Raw genomic sequence first — 24,208 nt, forward strand, 5'->3', positions numbered from 1 at the left:
CAGGTCAGGTGGGGAGCAAAAGGAAAGTGTTCAGGAGGGACTCCAACCCCCCCCCCCCCTCCTTGGCCCCCCCGTGCGCTCCGTTGTCTCGCTCTCCCAGAACATCCTGTTCCGACTCGCGCAGAGCTCAGATAGGCAGCCAACCTCACGGTGGGTGACAACCCGACAGATGTAGATCTTAAACGGTGCGTTATCAACTGCCACTCTGGTGGATGGTGTACTTGTTTGTTCTGTGCATAGTATATGAAAACACATACAACGGACGTCTAGCAATGAGGAAGGTTTCTAATTTTGGCATTGTATTGCATGGCATTTGGTGTTGCGGACGAATAAAAAAAAACGAAATGGTTAAAGGACAGGACCACAGCAGTGTAAGGAAACTGACAGCTAGGAAGCTATACTAGGAAGCTATACTATCGCTCTTTCGTAGAATGAGTTCTCCTTCTCCATAAGTAAGGGGGGAGGCCTTATTGCGTGACCTTATCGCCTGGTTACTCTTCTTGGATTACAGGCCTCTGAGGGTAGCAACCATTACACCGAATTCACCCAAGCATTCGGTTGTCTATACTCAACACAAGCTACCCAGGGAAATGTATACATGCATAGAAGTCTTTTGATGCCGTATACCGTACGAGCGGCAGAAGAAGTGGTGCTTAACATGAGAGGTCTGAAGAAGGAGAGGTGGTTTTTAAACCTTTTTATGGGTTTCATCTTGAGACCATATGCCGTTGAAGTGCAGGTGAATGAAAGATAAGAGCCGTCACCAGACAGCCATCTGGTTGGGAGACAGACCCGTCTCTCCCGTCACGGCCAGCTGCTTCTGAGCACCCGCGGGCACGCCCCCCGCCCAGCAGGCCGGGACGGGCGCCGCGACACCCGGGCCGTGGCCCTGCCCGAGACGGCTCCTGAAGTCTACCTTGAAAGCTGTGACCAAATTATGACCAATCTATTCTGTAGGTTTCTTTTATTTTAAATGTGCGACGGACCCGTGCATTGGGTAGGTGTTAGTAGGTGTTATGAATTTAGAGATTGCTCACCCTGTCAGACATCACTCAAACACACCTTTTCTAATAATCAAAGAAAAATAACAAAATAGTTTGCTGATTGCAATAATTTTATTATATACCATCCTTGCAGATTTATATATTATATGGTGCATTGATTCCAGAATAATCTCCATGTATTGTATCATTTACAACATTGGTCTCAAGTAGCAAATAGTTTCCTTTGGGATACAAATATAATTAACACATTAAACATGTACAATACATACAGGTTTCCCATTTAATCAGTCCCTTTTTCATTATTTTAATTTCCTGAAGTTAAAACCATGAATATACCTCTTTATATATTATTTTAAATCCTTTCCTCCCGTGAAACACACCCCATATAAACACTTTAAATATTTTCTGCCTTAAAACCATTTTTATATTTGTATGCATGTCACTTAAAAGAAAAGATAATCGGAATGCTTTCATCAAAATTTGAAGTAATTGACTGGGTGGTAAAACAAATAAATTAACAACAATTAAATTCGGTCCAATGTGCTATGTGCTTTTCTGTGCCATCCATGACCACTGAGTTAAATGCTTTTCCTTCAAACAAAAATGACTGGATAGAAAGTTGAAGTCCATTTCACTCGAGCACATGTACTTCAACTTCCATGGCTATATTTTGAAAACATTCCATGCTTCATATCTTACTATGAAAAAGATATGACAACATCCTTCCTGGCAGAGTCGCCTAATGGAAATATAGGGTTAATTACTTCAAAAACATTAAAGCAATTGCAGATTGATTAAGTTATGTTTTGTAGGACAGACATAGGACAAACGCAACCTGTTTCTTAATCCACAACACGGATTGCAGTGTTTTGATCAAAGGAGATGAACTTCAGCCGGGGCCTTTGGCCAGCATGGAAAAGACAACACAGACGTCTCTGACACCACGCGGTGTACGGAGAGTGGAACTACAAGGCCCAATTAGTGTTTCAGTGAGGATCAAAGTCAGTGGGATAATTTGATTATCACTGGCGTGTACCATTCCCCTCCCGTGAGTGGCCGGTCCTCCTGGTTCTAGTGGGGGGCTGTGGGGGGGCTGTCCCACCCTGCAGCAGTAGAGTTAACTGCATGGCTGCCCTGGCGGCTGAATGGAAGGCTTTGTTGTCGTCTCCGGGCCGCGCTGCAGCAGACGTACCCCAGGCACACCGACAGAAACACCACCAGGGGTTGGGGGTTACCACGCCTCGTCAGGGCAGTCCTTCAGTCAGTCAGTCAGTTTTGGTATCCACTAAACCGTAGTGAAGATAAGTGGGCATGGGGAGATACGCTCTAAAGGGACTGAGTTAGACTTGCATGCATCATTTTCTTCTTATTTTTGGATCATTTTTCTGCCCCCTTCATGGGGACAATATAAAATCTGTGTTCTGTACAATTGCATGAAACGCACTTAGTCACTAGTGACACATTTGTGAGAGTATTTTCTCGATAGTGACTTCAGGGGACATGGACGGGTATATGTTCGGGGTAGTCTTTTTTTTTTTTACCCGTAACAAAGAACCAAAGCATGAAACATCGGTATCCCCCAACGCTCGCTCATTAAAATGGACCAACCCGCCTCACTCACAGAGTGAATCCCAGTGATGGTGTGCTTCTGATGCCCCCCCCCCCCCCCCCAAGCACCTGTAGCGCCTGGTGGTGCGGGGAGTCAGTGGGAGTGCTGGAGGGATCCGGGTGTCAGCTCTTAGGTGATGGAGGGGGGTTAGCCTCGTCAAACACCAAGCATCGGGCACAGCACAGTGAGCTCCTTCGCCGCATCCTCATCCTGAACAGAAACAACCTACTTTCAGAGACATATACCTTATAATCGACATTATATTTCTCCATGTTGCTTGCATTCGATCGGGTATCTGTATCGATTCACATCATCGTGTAGTGCAATAAGAGGTGGACGTCCATGGGGCGCAGGGGGAACCGTACCTCTTTAGAGACGGTGTCCATGGAGCAGGCGGCCTCACACATCCTCCTGGCCTGGCTCTTCTGGCCCAGGTCCTTAAAACACTGTTGACCCCAGATGGCACTGTTCATCAGAGAGATAAGGTAGGATACTCCCCCACCCCCCCCATCCCATGGTTTCACCTCTGCGTGACTCTTTCTGTTTGACATTGGCCATTTACTGATGTCAATCAGTCAAGGGTGTCGTGAGCGGGTACCAGTGCTCTCAGGGGTTGTGGTCTGGGCCAAACTCACATCCCTGTTGGGGCTGACTCCTTTGAGGATTGGGTGGGGTAAAGGGCTCCCAATGGTCTAACTTGGGTCAGCCCCCATCATAGGAGGGAGATAAGTGAGTGGGTGAGTGGTCTGGATAAGGGACTTTGATGTAGATGCGTGTTATGCGTATGACCTGAAGGTGACGATGACTTACCTTGGCTAAGAACACGTAGTTCTGTTTGGAGTATCCAGGAGAGATATCCTCAACCTGGGAATTAGGGGGAAAAAGGGCTATTTTTTTTATAAATGATAAAGTTTCACTCAACGTTGTCCTTGTCTTTGTCTTTTTCACTCACACAGATCTACAACCTCACGTTGAAACCAAACAAACCCTTGGTTCAATGGGATGTTTGTGGGTCAAATCGCTATTTTCGGCCAAATAGCCAAAGCGATTGGTTTCCCTCGGATGTCCGTCCCTACCTTGAGGAAGTTCTTCAGGGCGTCTTGGACCGTGGCACTGGGGGGTTCACCGAACAGCGTGGTGGCCACCTTCCTCTCGATCCACGATAGCTGAGCCACCTTCAGCCAGCAGAGGCATGGGACAGCATCGGCACCAACACAAAGCAGCAACAAAGAGGAAAGAGTTCCCGGTTAGGTTAATCAATTTCTATTTATTTTTCAATGTGGGTAATGTTTTCTCTATTTCTTGGGCCTTTAGTTATCTATAGCCTCTGTGTGCCTTTTGAAAAGTAATTGGTGGAGCAGCCAGAAGTCATATCAAAGGCAGACGCAGTTGGGTTACATTCAAAACCATTACATTTCTTTGGTAGTAATTCTACAAAACCTTTCGATTCCTGAAGAGTGCTTTTTTCCCCCATTTGACCGTCCCTGGTTTTCCATGACTGACTGCACATCATTTCAATTGATTCCCACCTACCTTAACGGAAAGGCTGGACTTTAAATCGTTTTGTTTATCTCTTTTGGGTCTTAGGACTCATATTCCACCCGTATATTCCACACTTTGGATAGTTCAAATGTATCTATCTGAATCATCTATAAATATCTACATAAAACATGCATTCTTCCATGGTCCCCGGTGAATGAGTGCAACTGAAGCCCAGCATGGAGTGATGATACGAGGTGTGCGCAATGTCCGCCCGGCGCGTTGGCTCTGCCATACGACCGTTCCTGTAAACAATCATAACTTTGTCTGCAGCTTCAACCGCTACCGTTGCCGTGGAGCGCGGGGATATAAATACCTCTCGGGTATAATAACCTTTCTCATGCTAACAATGGCTGCTGTGAGCCTCCAGCAGAGCTGGAGCTTTGGCGCAGAGAGCCGCCAAGTCAAACAAGAGGAGGGGACGAGTGAGGGGAAACCGCGGGGTGGAGGCGCGCAAACACTGGCCCCCGCAACACCCCCCCTAGAGGGGGAGGGATGTCACGGGTGAGCGGGTGAGCGGGTGAGTGAGTGAGCGAGTGAGTGAGTGAGTGAGTGAGTGAGTGAGTGAGTGAGTGAGTGAGTGAGTGAGTGAGTGAGCGAGTGTCTGTTGGCGTACAGCATAGCACCAGCGACCCAATAGGTAGTAGGACATGGGATCTTCTGGCTTCAGTTCAATGGCTTTATCCAGATGGTCCTGAGAGAGAGAGAGAGAGACGGAGAGACAGAGAGAGACACACACAGAAGCATAACAGACGGGAAGGATTTTACTGGTGATTCATGACACTGTAGCATTTGCAATTCCGTCATCTTCTCTGCCCTGATCTGCTCTGCTAGGCAAAAAACACACGCATGTTCCATCAACACACACGTACGCATGCGATAGAACCGCCCCCCCCCCTACCTCTGATAGAGAGATGGCAGCTGTCTACGCCTGTGGGGGCTGTACACTGTTTCTAAGGGAAGCGGTTGACCACACGATGAATGCTATGCACAGTCGTTCCCATGCTCTGCCTTATGCAACCAACCTGGCTGCAGGGAAGCCATGCACATCTGCAGAAATGACATAATCCCCCGGGGGGGGGGGGGGGGGGCAACTCAACACGACGGTATGGGTGCACGGTGGGTACAATTACCACGTACAATAACCCCCCCTGTATATTACAGTATATCAGTCAAAATACGGCTTATCTGTGTCATGTCCCTCTAACATGTTGCCCCCGGTGTATATAAACCGTGGAGACAGAGAGGGCGCCGGCAGAGGCCTTCATGGAGTCTCCACATACCTTGAAGATGAAGCCGTTCTTGATCTTGTTCTGCACCGTGTCGTATTCAGCCATTAAACCACACATGATGGCGTACCTGTGGAGAGACGACAACACGTTCAATTTAAATGGTCAAACACTGTTGCGGAGTTTAGTCAAATTGGATAACATTAAGATATAACCATGTTCATTTCTCAATGCAACCAGCAGTCGATATTCACTGGTTCTGAAAACCCCCTCTTCCCTTATGGCAATACAAGCCCAACCAGCACCAACAGGACAACGTTTGTGGGCCAAAAATCTGACATAAAACTATTTCCAAGAAGTAGCAAAAACTAAAAATAAAAAGGATCGCAGAGGGGCGGCACCGATGTGTTTTGGTATGCGGTTATGAAAGCCCCCCCGAGATCCTTTAATCTGATCCGATGGGTTGTATTCCTGGTGGACCGGGCTCCGGCTGCACCTTCCCTCCACACCACCTCTGCTCTGGGTCACTGCTGGCATCCAGCGCCGGGCAGCCGCCCTACGACCGGCTCCTCGTTAAGCTCTCTTTGGGGCGATAAGCTGCTTCATCTCTGCTCCCCTCGGCTGCCCTCTTCTCTCACACACTTTCTGGAGTTCCTCATTAATGAGGGGAGACGTTCGAGGTGGGCGGGGGGGGGGGGGGGTTGTTGGCTGTGGTGTGGGGATCCATGAGCCCAGTTGAGGTACTGGAGGGTTTCGGAAGAACAGAAAGGAGGATGAACCGTGATCTCACCACGAGACCTCTTTATCCACCTAGACTGGTGAGAGCCAGCCCTCGCACGCAAAGAAGGCCTTCAAACAAATGTAGGACCATATATAGCTTAAAGGTGACAGATTATACCACCAGGTGTGAGTGTGATTAGCCGTTACAAGCCGTTTTGAAAATCTGCCTCTTCTGACATCACAAGTGGACATGTCCACCTAGATGTGCGCTGGATAGATCAGTCTACCAGCCTACCCAGTGGACTGTAGCAAGCGTTGCTCATCTATCCATCATACATCTAGGTGGACACACCCACTTGTGATATCAGAAGAGGCTGATTTCCAAAACGGCTTGTTATGGCTAAACACACTCACACCTGGTGGTATAATAGGTCACCTTTAATTAAAACATCAGATACGCTTTGTGCAATCCTGAAGCTATTGATCCATTTATAGGCAGCAACCAGAGCCCAGATGGCTGTGACGCTTCAGACGCATGCTAACCTCTATTTATACGCCTCGTGTGTGTGGGAGAGTTCCCATCGTGTCTCGGAGGTGCTCACCGCTGTATGACTCACTTCCCGGCGCTGTGTACCTGGCTCAGCGCTCCACATCACGCCACTCTGGTGGAGTGGAAAGACAACAAGGCAGGCACCTGGCTACCGAGGGCACCCCATTGATAGTCCGCCAAGCAAACAACACGTAGGCGAGCTCTGCGCCGCCGGAGCCCAGAGAGAGGGCGGGCTGTTTTCTCAAGCCCCCCCCCAGGGCGGAGGCTCAGCGCGGCTGATGGGAGCGGGGCGAGTGGTGTGCTCCGCAACATCACAGGCGCTCCGATGTTATCTGTCTGCAGACGTTCCGACTGACTTCCAATGAAAACAAGCCGCTCGAAGCCGTGGCCGGGAGTGCCTCCCCAGGCCGCCTTCGGCTCTCACCGACGGCCGGGCAGAAAGCCCACCAGGGGCACGAAGCTTTAGCAGCATGAGGCCGCGTTGAACCGGCCAAGCCTGAACTCTGAGGGATACTGTGTGTCTCCCTACACACCCCCCCCCCCCCAACCCCCCTACCATCCATCCCAAGGAGGAATCGAGGTGGCTGAGAAATAAGAGGTCTTGCGGGAAACCTTGCGGTGTCCAAATATGCATGCAGCCAATCGAATATCCGTTTGCTGTATCGTTGCATCCTGAATCATGCGCTGCTCCCGGGTGCCATCAATCAAAAGTGGGACTGGGGGAGGAGAGAGACATGAGCAGAACCTAAGAAGGCAGTGATAATTCAAACCCAGATCAGCCGTCCCACAGACAGGACCGAGCTGCAGAGACGTTTCCTCAACGTCCATAGGATAGCCCAAGGAATACCCTCCTCGTCGTTATCGGTTGAGCGGGAAACAGGGCAAACTGTGTGCACAGAGACATGCTTAGTGGCTCGCTAAGCTCATAATGCTCATAATGGTGGAATAGTGTTTGGCACCGTGCAAAGAAAAAAAAGAGAGGCAGTACAAGGAGTAAGCAAAAGAGCTGACGAGACCGTAAATTAAGATGGAGATAAGGTGTCTTGCCCGAGGCCATGTTCTTGAGAGTTCCTTGGATCAAGTTTACACGTTACTAATCCTGCAAAAGGACGCCTTGCTTCGACATAGAGAAACAGAGGTGAGGTGTGCTTGGGGGGGGGAAACGATAGGAGAGAGGGGGGTGAGGGAGGAGATATGAACATGGAAGGAGGCATGTCCGCCCCGGGGGCGTGCCCACTGTTGTTTATCCTTTCCTTTCTTCTTTGTGTTGAAATCCCATCTCTCACGACTTTCTTCTGCAGCAGAGGGGCGGGGTAAATGGTGAAGTGGTGCGGAGGAAGCAAAATAATTCTGACAGGAATAGAGTCTAGAGAAAGAACTGAACGTTAATTGCGCTGGGTTATTCCCCCCCACTGTTAATGTGTAAGAACAAAACAATAATATCCTGCTTGGCAGATAGAACTGACGATTGATTTCAGCGTTAAACTCCAACATGGAGAGGAGAGTTCTTCCAGTGAGGCTCCAGACCTCGACCACCGCCCCCCCACACAGGGAAGCCACGGACGGGTCAAGTTTGGGATTGGTGAGGGAGTGATGGGATGCCGAGTGTTCCCACTGCAGTATGTTATCTTAAATACCTCCATCTCCCGCTATGGTCCGCTGGATGTCAGAGGTCACACAATGGGAGGGAAAGCCTCCCACTGCGACCGATAAAGCCCGAGGCGTGCTGTGGTCACCTCGGTGATGACCACAGCCACAAAGGAATGCGTTAAGTATTAAAAGTGAATCCACCAGCCGCTTCCCAAGCTTCCCTGGTAAACCCCGGTGTTTTTGGTAACCTCAGACCGTGTATAGTACATCGTGCTCCAGCCACAGAGGGAGGTTCATATGAGGTACAGCCTTCTATGTAAACAAGAATGGAATACAAGATATCCAATCCATTTCCCAAGGCCACAAGTCTGCTAAGATTACACAAAAAGGATTCGTCGGACACAGTCCAAAGGACACAACGGCGCTTTGTACGGGCATAGCAAACAATGACAACGTCTAATATTTAATAATGGAAAGACAGATACGTAAATCCTTCTTGCGTTTCAGCCCATATCAGTGACAAACTGGTGAATTAAATACAGTGGAGAATGAGTCAGAGGGATGACAAGTGCCGTGGTGTTATCGGTCATTTGTGGAGGTTGAAAAGCTGCTGGGACAGTGTGGGGCGGACACGCTGGTATCATATAAGGGGGAGATGCCCGTTGGACATACAGAACTTGAAGAGCCCGGACCGTCCGAGGAGCAGAAAACAGCTCTTTTCTGCACGTCACTTTATCAGCCGTGACAGAAGCGGGAGAAGGCTTGGCAGGTTGATCAGGCTGAATGGTTGTCATTCATTCACTCTGCGGTCATTGTCTATTATTAGTGCCTGTCGGCTGCAGACCCTCCCTCGCCAGCACCTTGCGTGGCAGATCAAGAAGGAATTGGCACCGCCGCTCGACACCCTCTGCCAAATCTGTGACAAGCTCGGCCGCATTGTGAACGCCGGGCCGCAGCGCCTGATGTCGTGAGAATGGCCAAGTAAACACTGACCTCATGCTGAAAGAAAGGGCTCCGAGCCCTGCTTGGCTCGCCGCCACGGCCCCCATATCCATGGTGGAAACGGGGCCTTATCTACTTTGCCATGCCCGTTTTAATTAAGCTGCATTTCCGCCTGGTTTAATGTCCTAACAAATCCCATTAGTGGATATAGGATTAAGCTTTGGCTCTTTTTTTTTTTTTTTACCATTGGTCATAATTAACTGAACAAGCACGGCCTTCTCTGTTGCCTGACCTCCAGCTGTGGTATGTGTGCAAGCTATAACGCCGTCTACCTCGAACCGTGTAGCGCAATGGGGCCCGCTGGCACAACAAGGTGCACTGCGCCTTGTTTTCCACGAGAAAGTGCCGCACACACCTCTTCAAAGATGACATCAATCACAAGCGGCACCTATTTAAAAAGGACCTTGATGCCGGTCCAAAAGGAGAGTAGGGGCTTAAGCAAACAAAAAAACATTTTTAGGTGTCTCTAAATACAATAATTCTATTCATTAATTAACCAAGAAACACATACAAATGTCGCAAGCACACACCTGCAAACACACACCCAAGTTTCGGGGCCCCCCGATGTTTAAAAGACAGGCAGTAGAGGAAAGTGAAGGTTGCTTGTTAAAAGTGTCTGCTAGACGTGCATGCCGTTTTAAACGTGGTATATATGCAGTCCACTTACAATTGAAAGGAAAACCCTAAAAACATAAGAGAGCGTGATAGTTCTTTCATGGCCGAGGTGCCTATGTAGCTTCAAAAGACAAACCTTCCAGGAGTACCGAATGCCAATCTGAGAACTATAATCTAGGACAAATCTCTATTGGCTGTGTTGTGTCCACAGGCTGGGGTCGGCGCGCTGCCTTCAAGTCACAACACGAGCGCTTCTTTCAGGCCAGGAATGCGCTGTCGAGGCCTGCACAAATACAAACAGGATCCATACCATCAGGCCCCTCTTGACACAAATAATTAAAAGCCAAGGGGATTTTTCCTCCCTTCTTTCACCATGAAACCAGAGGACGTGAAGACTTTCTTCTTCTTCTCCCTCCTCATCTTTTGGTGCAAGTTCATCTTTTTATGTCCTTTGAAGTTGAAGAATCCACTTCTAAAGAGCTCTGATAACAAATGATTCCGACTTTGGCAGAGCCCGAGTCTTTATATAATGCTCACCAGACCAGTGGCAGAGGTTGGAGGTTCATTTTGGCATGAATAACCGAGCTGCCAAAGAGGACATTCAAAGGAGTTGGAGGCTAGGTGAATTCATCTATTTCCAAAAGGATTGAAAATCATTTGATCAAGGAATAAAGGAATTAAGTTAGTTATGTATTGTGCATGACCAAACCTTAGCTAAAAATAAATGGGAGAGGTCAAGTTAATTTGCATTACAGTATGGGGGGGGGGGGGGGGGGGGGGGGGGAGCAGGACAGCTAAAGGAATCGACACAATAAAGAAGTCAGGACATTGGCGTGGCCTCAGTATCCCACTGTGTGGCTCCATTAGCAATGTGTATGCTAACTACCTTTCAATTTGAGAGAGGAAGACAGCTCTCTCTCTCGAGGTGCAAGGACATTTACTATACAAATGCCTTTTTGGAATTGATTACTAACCATGTAAACAAGGTTATACAATATGTATATCATTGTACATTATCATTAGGACTCATTTTTCCACCAAACGCTGGACCGATGTTACGAGGAGGGAGGTGCATGAGTGGTGACCTCCTCCCTCACCCGGGCGAGCCATCACCCACCGCAGACTCCACAGCGCTGCGGTATCAACCCGATGCTGATGGGCAGTGATTGTGGGCCATCAGTCAAATGGATGTGTGTTCAGCCAGTGTCACCATCAGGCTATCGGAGTGAGTCCAGACTGTTTACATTCCAGGAACTGGAGGGGATGTGATGGTATCAGCGGGACAAAGCCCAGAGTGAGGGAGGATGGGTGAGGGGGGGGGGGGGGGGGGGGGGGGGGTGGGGTATGGTGGTGGTGGGAGGGGGCGGGGTGCTTGTTCTCTGCAGAAGGCCAGGGTGATGGCTTAGCCCAACCTACATCCTCTATTGCACGTGGATATCTACAGCGCACTGTATGGGAACAAGCCATTCAGGTGACCTCGTTTTTCTCTCCCTTTTAGTTTATTGAATTGACCCCCCCGCAGACCAGCAGGTTGGGGCCCCGCCTTGCCAGGAATCACACCCAGCCTGGGTATCTTGAGCACAAGAATAAAGTATTGAACCAAGTATTGACCCTGCGGCCTTTCTGGAAGCGTCGGGACACAGCTTCAACTTGCACCTGAATAAACTGGCTGCACTGGTTGTGTGTGTGTGGGGGAATAATGAACGTATTCAATAATGAGTGAATTACAAAAAAAATATCAAAGACCTACCACTGATGACTGTCGGCACATGAAGGGTTTAGCCTCACCGCCTCCGCACCCGCCTCCTTCCCTACAGGGGGGAGAGGGGAGAGTCAGACGCCTCTGGATGAACCACAGCCCATAATCCCTGGGAACCCCGAGCTCTCTGGGCACCGATTGGTCCATTCAAGGCGCTTCCTTTTTTCTAAATAAAGCATGTTCATTTTCTTCGGGAAATTGTGTGATTTAGGATTAAGAGCACACACACACACACACACTGTCACAGACACACACACAAACATGCCTTGATAAATAATGTTGACCTGCAGTATCTGAGACAGCAGTATCGTGTCATTAGAGACTGCTTGGTAGTTATTAAAGGCCCATTAACAAGAGGAGAGAGAAACAGGCCAATCCAGTCTGAACGAGAGTCTTCTAATCATTCAATGAAATCCAACCACTGACAACGTGGTGCAACCTGGGTGGATGAGTTTGGAAAGGTAATTCAAGTTGATTCCTAAAATAGTCATTTGGGTGGGGCGTGGTAGGAACGCTAATGTTTCCACGTACACACTAAAATTAGATTACCAGGGCAGTTGAACCACTTTCAAGAAATAAACTTTAATATTACGTACAGATTGGCTGAATGAATAATGTTTTCTTATGCATCGGTTTAGTTCCCACATACATTTCTTAGAGTTTAAATGTTATTATTATGGTAAGAAACCTACTTTGTTTCAGTGGCCATTTCCGTCGTGCTTAAATGGTTGCTTACTCTGTTTGTTAACCAAGTCAGAAGAAAACATGTATCTAAATAAGATTTATTAATTTGATCTACACTGGACTCTTTCTTGAAGGACTGTTTCCATTCGTCATCATTCTCGCACCTTGCAGTGAACCTGTTCAGCTCGAAATATGATCACAAATGTTTAGGATAATGATGACACAATTTCCATCTCATTCAACGTGTCATAGTGTTCATGTCACTGACAGGGTTTAGCTTACACAACACCTCCATTACTAATAATGATCAGATCTGAGTACACCGATCAATAAATACACATCTTTAAGTTTTGACTTTTAGTTTAGAGTTTTGTCAAATGTGTACAGCAACTGATCTGTAAGATAAAAAGGTCTGTAAAATGTGTCTGCGTTCTTAGCATACACCCGGAGATGGTGGTATGCAAATCACATTACGTGTACCACAAACCACAAATAAAATATACTAAAAAGATATTTCTTACTTTGTAAAATTATTCAAACTCCGTCAAAACTGAAATTGACATACCAACTACAGTCAAATGGCCAAATAATGAATAGATCTCATGCGGTCATTAGCGAAACAAAACGTCTCCTCAGCCTCGTTTCCAGGCGAAGGACAGAATGTGATTGGTTACCGCTCAGTGCCAGGGCCTTCTTCTCCTCCAGGCCGTCTGCGAGGTCATGGGCGTCACAGTAGGCCCGGGCCAGGCGCCACAGCAGCGATGCGCTGTTTCCGTACTGCAGACAGCGGAAAGGATCAAAAGGTACCGTGCATGCGTACATCACTTTAGTTTTCACAACCGTATCACTGCTGCTGCTGCGGCTATCGCTGTTTGGTCCGAATTGGTCCTTTTCTCGCCAACTCCCAAATGGTTGTCACTCCAAACTGAACTTGGCGGAGGAACATGGAAGGTAAATCATTAGAGCGGGAGCGTTGGGGGCGAAGAGGACATGACGCGAAGCGCCCCAAAAGTGGAGGAAGGAATTTGTATTCTACCTCGTAAATAATCGGTAAAAAATATAAAAGTTGCCTCTTAAAAGTTTTACAGATAGAAAAAGCAACTTTGGAGGGGAGGGAGAGAAACTTGACCACGGCCCAAAGACATGACCGTGTGCGTACTCAACACACCTCCTCTTTCTTCTCCAGAAGTGCATCAAGACTCTGTCTCTTGCCGCAACTGTCCCCTCGGTGAAGAGCGTCGACCCGCCCCAGGAGGGCGACCAGCTGGTCAACAGGCTCCTCCTCGCCCTCCTCTTCCTCCTCCTCCTCCTGTCTCGGTGACCCCGGGCTTGGTTCCTCTTCGTCAGAGTCTGTCAGCGCCGTCATATACCTGGAGGACACAATGCCATCGTATTTGATGAGGAACTGATGACCAGCCAGTCAGGTTGAGCCAGGTTCATTTCCTAAAGTCCTTATCGAAGCTAAAAGACATTCCTCAACATCAACCCTGGAAAGACCCAAGGAAAAACATGAATATGCAATCTATCTCCCATGCAAGTGAAACAGGGCGTGGCTGTTCTGGATCATAAGAGAGGGCTTCAGTAAGGTCAGTCATGCACCCCTCAAAACGCACACGCACTCACACACACGGCAGGTTTTTCCCCTCACTGGAATCACTGAGTGTAAAGAAGACATAATTCCCCTCTTCAACCTGTGGGCTGGAAAGAACCTCTCTCTGTGAGGAATGACTCGGAGCAATCAAAAATCAAGTTTTAACGAGTCCCCTTCTATGATTACCCCGCGGCCAATCATTGGCCTGATAGTACACACTGACAGCTCACTGCATGTTTACATGCAAGACTGCAGCAGCCTTGTTTACACAAGTCGGTCACTTAATTGTTTCTAAACGCCGACAGTAGAGGAAAGTCTTGACGTTCCGATGGCTGGAGGCCTTTCTCCCCGACGCGCCGCGAACTCGCCGGGACGCGGCGTGCAACAGCCACACGTGTTTTATGGTTCCCTCCTTCGACTAATCAACGGCACTTAAGAAGAAGAAGAAGCGCCTCGCGAGCTGTATATGAGAAGGGAAAAACAGGGTCTTTACGACCGAGGCGGGGTGAAATGAAAGACACCGAAAGGTGAAACGATGGGAAGCCTCCATCAGGGGTTGGCAGCAGCTGCACGTGCGTCATTGGCGGTTTGGAGGAATGTTTATGTCTGAGAGCCACGGGTTCTGGAGGGATGTGTCAGAGTGGGCCCCGCCCAGTAGCACGGTGGACCCAACAGGTGCCCCTCGCCGCAGGCCACCTCCAGACTCCGCCCAGCCAGACACACCTTGAGCCCTCCTGTTATTACAAGAGCAGGGGCCCTATTAGCCACCGAGGGGCCGGGAGAGCCCGGAGAAAAGGAAAACAAAGTGGGGAAATTGCAGCCGCGAGGGTTTGACGCATGCGGGAACAACAACAAGGGGCGGCCTCGCGACGACGTGTGCAGATGGACAACCTTCCCATGTTTTTATGTGTGGCCTCGACCTCTTAGCAGGATCTGAGGGTGCAACAGTACATCATGTGTCATGAACTGAAAGGATATTGCATCGGGAACCCTTATAATAAAATAAATCAATCCAGTACTGTTGTTGTGTCATTAAGGGCTAGCTGTTGCACATTAATGCATACAATAAAGAAACCGATCTAAGGTAATGATGTTGTGTCAATAAGGCCTAGCTATCGCATGTTAATGCTAACAATAAAGAAACCATAAACTAATGATATTGGGTCAATAAGGCCTAGCTATCGCATGTTAATGCTAACAATAAATAAACCACAAAGTAATGATGCCGTGTCATTAAGGCTTAGCGGCGGCATGTTAATGCTAACAATAACACGACCAATCTAAAGTAGCTTAGCTGGTATTCGAGGCCAAGAACAATAAAGTCACACCGATTTTGCACATATCTGTAAACTGTATTGAGCAGATCTATTGTGACGAGAGCATACTTTAAAGTGTTTGCTTGCCAAGGATGACCAACATGGTAGCTCATCTTAGCTGCTGTAAAGGCTTTATGCAGATAGATTACATAATAGCACAACAACCCATACGTTTTGCACATCTTCTATACTTTTGTCATGACCTGTTTACGTACATTTCGGAGCAGGACGAAAAACAGCACGTGACCCACTTCCAATCCAATCAATTATTCAGTTGGCCAGTGGTTAAGTTGGCCTTTGTGCTTACTTGGTCCATTCTCTTTGTGCAACCTAAACATATGCAAGGCACTGATCAACTTCTTGAAATGCCCTCTGTGACCTTATAATGGAGCAGAGCCATTCAACAAGGTCCGGGGGGGGAAAAGGAGAGACACCTTCAAGGGAGCTTAACCGTGGAGGTTGTCATGGCGAGAGCCCTCACAACAAACATGGTGAAGAGTTACCATCTCAACATCTCAAGGCCTTGGAGCATCCGGCCCCAGGCCTATTCACTGCTGGGTGGCGCTGGGGGCCAGGGGAGAGAGGGTACGTGCACTGCAACAGTGGCCCGACTGGAGGGTGAATAGATCGCCTCTGCAGGCGTCCAAATAGTAGACAAGGGTCAGAATTCTCCCAGAGAGAAATCGTGCTTGTCTGAGCTCTCCCACACAGCCCCCCCCCGTTGCCCTGGGTTCCGCTGCCATGGTATGGGTGGTGCATGAAGTGGTGCTTACTACGCCCCCTGTTTGTGATGAAGCGTAACCGCATTGTGGAACCATACTTGATGAATGGTCGATTAGGAAGAACGGTATAAGACATACAGCTGTTGACATTGCTGTTGCGGCCCATCATAAAAAGAATAAGCAGGTCATTCAACTAAATGGGACTTTTGGGTTGATCTAATTGACTAGGGGGAGGGGTTCAGTGTTGCAAACCGGATCACGTATCAGGGGGACATTACTGCCCTGTAATGAAACTTGCCAGGAGGGTTGATACAATGAACTCGATACAATGAACTCGATACAGCGGGGCCGGCGTTGGCTGAATAGGCAGTAGGGAACATTATTAAGTGCATAGCAAGCACCAGAAGGCCAAGAATCAAGAATCAGGGAAATTAACGTCACAACTAAGAGGGTTGGTAGAGGCACAGCATAAACACCTGTTCTACGGTTTCATAGAAACCATAGAACGGTATGAAAGAAACTATGAAAGAAGAAGCGGAAGTTGCTGTGCAACTTGGAGAGCAATGCAGGTGCCCTCTCACGGCGCCGGCGGCAGGTCAGACGGGGAGCTCGGTGTTCCATGTTCTCATTTAAAAAGTAGGTTACGTTCGTCTGGATCTAGGCGGGACCTTCGACCCCCAACTTCAACGCTCCACTGCCCCGAAACTACGTGCAAAGATGCGTACGTGCGACCACAGAGGCTAAGCCTCTTTCGATTTTTACACGTCGTCATTGCACGCTTAAAATGAAGCAATTACGTGCTTTAGCCAAGTTTAAATATCCCATTCAGATGCACCCATGCCCGCTGATGAGCACTTAGCTTTCTGTTAGCTATAAGCTTTTCCCTGAAATACAGACCATTAATCACGAGTATCTCTTTATAAACAATAGGTGTGCGTTGATCGGGCATGCCTTCCTGGCCGCACAGAATCTGTCTGTTCAGCTTAAATCAACTATCCATGTCCTAAATGCAAGGATTTTCCTGTCTTGTTTTTTTTATTGTTATTTTTAATACTTCAACCCCCCCCCCTCCAACTAATGTCCTGGAGCTATGGCGAGGCGAGGTGAATAAACAGCAGTGGGAACTGTTTGAGGAATTACAAGTTCCTACAAGACACGTTTAAATGAGGTTCCTGACAGCTTGGCACGCACGCTGCGTGATTGATAGCCCCTCCTCGCACGTAGAAGAGGCCGTGACGGTGAGGAAGCTGTCACGGCAGACGGAGAGCCAATCCCAGGGCTGTGGACACACGGACAGCCAATCACAGGGCTGTGGACACACGGACAGCCAATCACAGCGCTGGGGAGGGTCTCCAGGGTCCCGATCCATCTGGCAGCAAGGATTATGTCCTCATTCTTAGTATTGTCTTCTTCTTTTTTTGTTACCAACAAATACAGAAACAAAAAATGCATCTGTGCAGGCATTTCAAAAGCTCGTGTTGGAGCAAGATGAGTCCAATCATTGGGTACGCCAACACTAGGCACACTGTCGGAATATCTCTAGCTCCGCAGACAAGCCAATGTCCTGCTAAGTGATGGCTGCAATTATCACGGACATCTAAAGAACAATCTGATCATTTCGTTTGCATGATGCATACACATGCTACACATCAACGCATTTTTCCATTGTCGATATAGCGATACATTGATAATTGCCTCTGGTTCAATTGTGATTGTGCTACTCTTTGATATTGTTGACACAGGGATAATTGATAGACTGATGGTTCTTGCTTTTAATTATTTGTAATAGTGTAAATGTCACTGATCCAAGCCATGTTTACTTCTGCAGACTTTGTAATATTTATGTTTCGTATTTCTATTTGGTTTGCAGAGCTCCGTTGGCAGCAAGGTGAGAACGATATCCCGGCTAATCTCTCTGTGTACTTAGTGACTTCGGCCAAGGCATAACGAGGGACCAATGCACTGCGCAACAGGGGTCCCGGCACTACCTTGGCCCCCCCAACAGGCTTCGGGAGAGGATATGGTGCTCTTAGGGCCCATCAGATGGATGTGAGGATAAGGGCGGCAGCTCATTCTCTGGGTGGATGCCAGCTATGCCCTCAGGGGCTGGAAGTTCTCCTCTACCGACTACACCATTCCCCTACGCCGTGCCCCGACAAATAACAGAGCAGAAGTAAAGTTCTTTAATTATAAGAGGTGTGTCTGTGTTTGTGTGTGCGTATGTTCAAAGATCTCTTTCTAAGGATCACAACCTACAGATATCGTTCAAGGGGGTGCAGTCAGGCAACCAATCAACCGCCTCCACTGGAGCGTGGGATCACGCCGAGATCGAGCCCTCTAACAGACGGGGGCTGATGTTTACAAAAGGGGGGGGGGGGGATTATGAATGACCTCATAACACCCAGGTGCATCGATCATGCTTACAGTAGTCACGTAGCCCGAGACCGACGAGACAGATGTGTTTTCACAGAAGGCCACAAGCTGTGCCAGAGTCATTCACAACGTCACGGCACGCCGACGCACAGCCGGGCCTCGTCAGATTAACGACCTGATCCGCCGCAGCCGCAGCAGAGCCCGGTGTTTTCAAGAGTCAACAGTTTATCTGACAATGCATGATAGATTAAAGATAAAAACAGCAGTCTAGATCAATGCATTGGAGAGGCGGGCCTGGTAGTAGCAGATCACGTCGACATGCGGCCTGGAGAACGGAGATTATACGACACCAAGAATGGAGGTGTCGTATAATAGCCGTTTACTATTTAAAATTATATAAAAATCATACTCAAGGTAAAAGTAAAAGTATAGATTTTAAAACCCACTTAAGAAATTACAAGTACACAAAAAAACTACTTAATTACAGGAACGCTAGTAAATGTAACTCGCTACTTTCCACCCCTGCACAGGGGAAAACAGAGAACTACTTTTTTGAACTTTGGGTTCCAGCAGTAATACTGTGTTACAGTAGAACTTCAGATCCCACTACTTTGCTCTACTTTGTCAGAGCAAAAAAATACAACTCCATTAAACCTCAACAACTTTAGAATAGCCTTAGTTGTTGTTTTTTCTTTAGTCTATCTTTCCCAAGTGGGTGTTGATACTTGGTAAACTGCTGTTCATTTTATCCAAGGTTCGTTGTGATTGAGGTATGTTCTGGTCTATGGAGGTAGAGAGCTGGGCATGTTTCTCCTCCATTCTCCCACACCTGAGGCACATTGGAAGCACATTAAAGTACATCTGCTTACCCAGTAAGTAGTTTTGCAAAGGTTAGGAAGCACAAGGCCTTCAGGACATATCTCAATTAACCACAATTTAACCAACTGGTTACGTGCGTAGAATTTAAGACCCAACACATTGAAATAATTGTGATAAAACTCACCCCACTTGTATCAACATCCATTAATGCATCCACCTTTAATGATGGAAATGGTTTCATGCACCGGGTGGAATATGATGCATATTCTAATGCTAACCATATCTTGATAATTGTTAATTATTTATATCACTGTCACATGATAATATATTCATCTAATTAATCTAAAAACAGGCCTCCACTCAGGTTTAAGGCACTATTTCCAGCCATCAGTCCATCACGTTGGTATATCCTTATGTTGGGATGTCCAAGGAAGCTCCTCAGTCAACAAGACACCGACGCCCTAAGCTTCTCACCTTAGTGGAAGGTAAGTACACCTGGGTGCTGTCGAGCTAATTAGATATCGCCCTCACACTGTTCTTAGTTGAAAGCCTTGAGCTGTTATTGTACCCGCTGCGTTAAAATAGAACTATTCCATTGATTCTGTATATAACTTTCGAATTTTTGGCAGTAGCTGAATTACTGTTATCATTTTAATTGGGGAGAAACAGTAGTGCCAAACCACAAAACACTGGTATTTTTATTTTCATCCAATGTGTTTCTATATAGAGGGTTCCGTGCACCTTATTTAAGCTGTCAGAATACAAAGCCGATGTGAAGAAAAGTTATTCAGCTCTATTCTGTTTCAACAGAACAGATCAGATCACAAGTTGTGTTTGGTCTGAATCCCCCTGCATGTGACTGTTGATTCTGACAGGAAGATAATAGTGCGCCCTTAACTCTAGGTGGGGTCCTTTTCTGTTCGTAAACATTGAGGCAAGTTGTGCAATATTCTAGATTGTTCCACCACGTTACAAGGAGCAAGTGTGTGTGTGTGTGTGTGTGTGTGTGTGTGTGTGTGTGTGTGTGTGTGTGTGTGTGTGTGTGTGTGTGTGTGTGTGTGTGTGTGTGTGTGTGTGTGTGTGTCTTGAAGAAGTGAGTCATATTCGTATTGACATTCATGTATGACAAGAGTACAATTCACTCGTAAAACATTGCTGCATTAAAACAAATAAAATAAATTATTTACAAGGGCAAATTCTAAATCCGAAACAAATCAAGAAATTATTTTAGCCACTCTAACTCTACACAAGTAGAGTTAGCAGCAGCAATCCACTAAAGGAATAAGGGTACGATCCCTGTGGTTATGCATATCAAGGTTTACCTTGATATGCATAACCACTATAATGTACATCAGGGATCGTACCCGTATTCCTTTAGTGGATTGAAGAAAAGTTTTGATATGCATTATAGTGGTTATGCATACAAAGGTGAACCTTGATATGCATTAGGGGTGTGAACGGTTACAAAAAATTGTAAACGGTTACACAACCCCTATTTCTTTCGTGTACACGGTTAACCGTTTTCTTATTAGTGAAAAAAAGTATATATTCTTTTTAAAGTGAACCGCAGTCGGCCATAGGGGGATTATTTGTTTATCAACACGACGGATGCGCGAGCAGAATGATCGAAAAAATAACATTTGTTTGAGCGGTTGCCATGGTTATCTCTGTGCGGTTAATTTGCAGTTGCGGTGTTAATTAGCATGTTGTCAGCTTACTGCCACATCAAACTAATCAGAAAAAGCGGTTCTATGCTATATAATCTAGAGTATCCGTGGTATAAAGGCTGTGACGAATTTCGAATTATAAATATGCAAACAATGTTGAAAGTATAGACCGTCGCGATTGCCATGGAAACAATGGCGCAGTGTTTTTTTATTTTTTTTACGGTTTTCGTTTACTTATTTTTCCTAAACGGTTATGATTTACTAACCGGTTACACGTGTACCCGTGCACACCCCTAATATGCATAACCACTATAATACACATCGGGGATCGTACCTGTATTCCTTTAGTGGATGTTGCTAACTCCACTTGTGTCTATGTGCTGGTACTCACCCTCCCTCACTCTCTGCTTCCTCTGAACTTTGACCTCCGCTTCTGGTGGCCAACCCGGCGGCCGCGGCGGCGCGCTTCCTGCGGGTGGGGGTGGTCCGGCGAGACCCCGCGCCGCCGCCGCCGCCCCCCGACCGGCCGTTCTTCATCTCCTCCCTCACCTGGTCGGGCAGCAGGGGCAGGGCGCTCTTCAGGGCCCTCATCTCGTCCTTCAGCTCCGAGACGCAGCGTATCAGAGCCTCCAGGCGGTCCAGCACCTCCGCCTGGCCCGCCAAGGCCGGCCCGCCGCCGGCCCCGCCGTCCACCACCGTCAGACCGCCGCCAGCCTGGCTGCCCCCGGGGCTGTCGAGGCACGTGGCGGGCCAGGAGTCCCGGCGCCGGGACCGGAGGCTGTGGTACCAGACGGCGGCCAGGCTGACGCCCGCCACCCCGGCCAGAGCCCCGATGACCATCAGCTTGCTGTCAGCGTGAGCCATGCTGCCTGCAGGGGGCGCCACAATGAGACACAGCTTGTTGTTGCAGTGGTCATGCCTGAAAGGCTGCGCTCTTTAATTTAATTTTATTTGTATAGCCCTTAATCCCCATCACAGTATTTATGACCCCCCCTCTGACCCAGGCCCCCAATAAAGTCCAATAAAAAACTCCCTTTAATCAGCAAGGAAGAAACCTTGAGTTTAGTTTTTACTCTTTCAATTGTTAAGTAATAGAGGGTGTAGCATACGAGAAGAATAGAAGTATGTAGTATATAACTCAATGCGTGATAATAGGGCTTGTACATCGTGAGTTCACATGGCAGTGAGAAGCAATTTCGGAAGTATTGGAGGAGCATAGAAATGTTATTGGTAGTCATGGTGTTCGGGTCATTGTTTTGTAATTCATTGTGAAATTATGCATCATTGTGGAGGGACCTTATTGTTTTTGAAACTGCCATAACGCTTCTAATGAGACATAAAAAAAGTAAAACATATTAGCCTACGTTGCGATATATTTCAGATTCAGTATTTTAGATTACTACAATTTACTATAAAGCATCAAAAAATCCCAGGATCCATTCTGATGTGCAAGTCCTGTAGAAGTGAGTAGCACTTTTGAATTACTTGTAGAAAGAACATGCATAATGACTGACAAGACTTATACATTAATAATGTGTGTTTGGGTCTGTCCTCTTTCTATATTGTAACTTAGAGTACAATGGATGCAACATTCACCAACAAAATAACAAGAAGGTCTAGGCTAGCTATGTAGGGTAATGAATATAACACTTACCATCGGGTGACCTAACACCAATCACACAACCGATTCCAAACAATCAAAATTACTTTACTACAATAGTATAATGTATAATGACTGCGTTAAAACGACATTTATACACAGTGAATGTATGTCTCTGTCAGTGACTCATTCGTGGTCATCTACTGAACCAGTAAGTTGTATGAAGACATTCACCTTCGACACAGTCTCCACTAAACACACACATTCGCTTCATAAACGTTGTTAATTAGTTCAGATGAAACGTAATGTGATATCCTTACAATACGTTTTCATACAAATGCTACATTAAATGCGATACATTAGTAAAATTAAGTATTATATCTTACTGTGGTGTAGGTAAACTGGGAGGCACTGGCTTATCCTGACCGTCAGCTTTCTGTGTAACGAACAAAACATTCCGTGTTCAGCAGAGGCCAAGCAGAAACGTTCCGTTTTCGGGCCAAGGCCAGAGTAGCATAAAGTCAATCATGTCTTGCCTTACATTATCTTCCGAATTGGAGTTGTATTGAACGGCTCAACGTTCAGCTAGATTTCAACATGTCTGCCATCAAACTTCAATCTTAATCTGATTTAGATTGAACTTCTTCCACATTTATCCAGCGAATTCTGTTAATGCAGAACTTCCATAAAAGTTACATTGTAGCGAAGTACCAGACATTCTATGCCTTGCCTTGGGTCAAAAGTTTGATGGCGAAGAGGTTTGCCATCACCTTTTGTGACACAACACAACAACAAAATTGCACTTCATTGGCTGTATTATTTATCGTTAAGAATGAACACTATCATTTTTAAGTAAGGGTTTAAGTAAGGGTCCCAAATGGAAGGGGTTCAATGTGAAGGTATCATCTGCTGATTGCACTAATTGGAGACTTGGTGTGTGTGTGTGTGTGTGTGTGTGTGTGTGTGTGTGTGTGTGTGTGTGTGTGTGTGTGTGTGTGTGTGTGTGTGTGTGTGTGTGTATATATGTATATATATATATGTATATATATATATATATATATATATATATATATATATATATATATATATATATATACACATATGTATGTGTGTGTGCGTGTGTGATCACAGTAAACTACAGCATGCAACCCGTTCTGCAGATCTAATGTGTTTAACGGCCTTGAAGGGCTTTCACAACGTAAGAAAAAAAATAAAAAAATAATAATCTGCTATGGAGCCAACTGGGCTACAGGGAGTTCCCTGCAGCCCAGGGAGGTGAACCCAGGACCGCTACGTGCAGTTTGCTACCTGCTCAACTGGCAGAGAGTGGAACACATTGTTCCCCCTGCCCACAGCCTGCATCCCGCCTGCACCGGGAACAAAAGCCCACCTGAAGGCCCAGATGTGCAGTGAAGCACGTAGAAAAAGCAAAAGCCTTGGCCATCAGCCCTGGGAGGGAGGGAGGGAGGGAGGGGGGGAGGGATGGAGGGGTACGTTGATGGACTGATAAGACTCCACCAGCAACGGCCTCCCTCCCACCGGGGTCAAGGCAGGAAGATAAGGGGGGGGGGGTCTACCATCAATCTGCCGCCAGACCCTCAGCCCTCCACACATCACCAAGGCCTCAGCCTGGATCGGGCGGGTGAGGGACAGGGTGGGGGAATGGGGGAGGGAATGGGGGAGGCAGGTTTAGAGGGCGCATCACCACCTTGTGGGTTGGCGCTTTCTTTGTGTACCGCAATGAGTCACTCACAGGAAAAGCTGCGGAGAAGAAAAGCCGCGTGTAACGTAGCATTACTATCAGATTCTGGCTGACAGG

At 47.2% G+C, this 24,208-nt stretch overlaps 1 protein-coding gene across 2 annotated transcripts; it reads right to left on the minus strand.

Annotated features, from left to right (window-relative positions):
- Positions 1 to 1,096: 1,096 nt before the first annotated feature.
- rmdn2 (regulator of microtubule dynamics 2) lies at positions 1,097 to 22,853 on the minus strand. 2 transcript variants are annotated; one of them, XM_030379459.1, is made up of 11 exons: positions 22,776 to 22,853; positions 21,181 to 21,658; positions 13,470 to 13,671; positions 12,976 to 13,078; positions 11,609 to 11,669; positions 5,436 to 5,511; positions 4,769 to 4,846; positions 3,690 to 3,788; positions 3,424 to 3,477; positions 2,979 to 3,059; positions 1,097 to 2,823 (listed from the first exon to the last, which is right to left on the minus strand). In XM_030379459.1, the coding sequence occupies exons 1-11, from the start codon at positions 22,843 to 22,845 to the stop codon at positions 2,770 to 2,772; spliced, it is 1,356 nt and encodes a 451-aa protein (XP_030235319.1). In that variant the 5' UTR covers positions 22,846 to 22,853; the 3' UTR covers positions 1,097 to 2,769. The 2 variants fall into 2 exon arrangements, 1 of the variants encoding a protein (XP_030235319.1); XR_003979685.1 differs by having other exon boundaries at positions 2,756 to 2,823; positions 2,979 to 3,078.
- Between the last annotated feature and the right edge of the window lie 1,355 nt (positions 22,854 to 24,208).

This window comes from Gadus morhua, chromosome 15 (assembly GCF_902167405.1).
Source record: "Gadus morhua chromosome 15, gadMor3.0, whole genome shotgun sequence".
Taxonomy (NCBI): Eukaryota; Metazoa; Chordata; class Actinopteri; order Gadiformes; family Gadidae; genus Gadus; species Gadus morhua.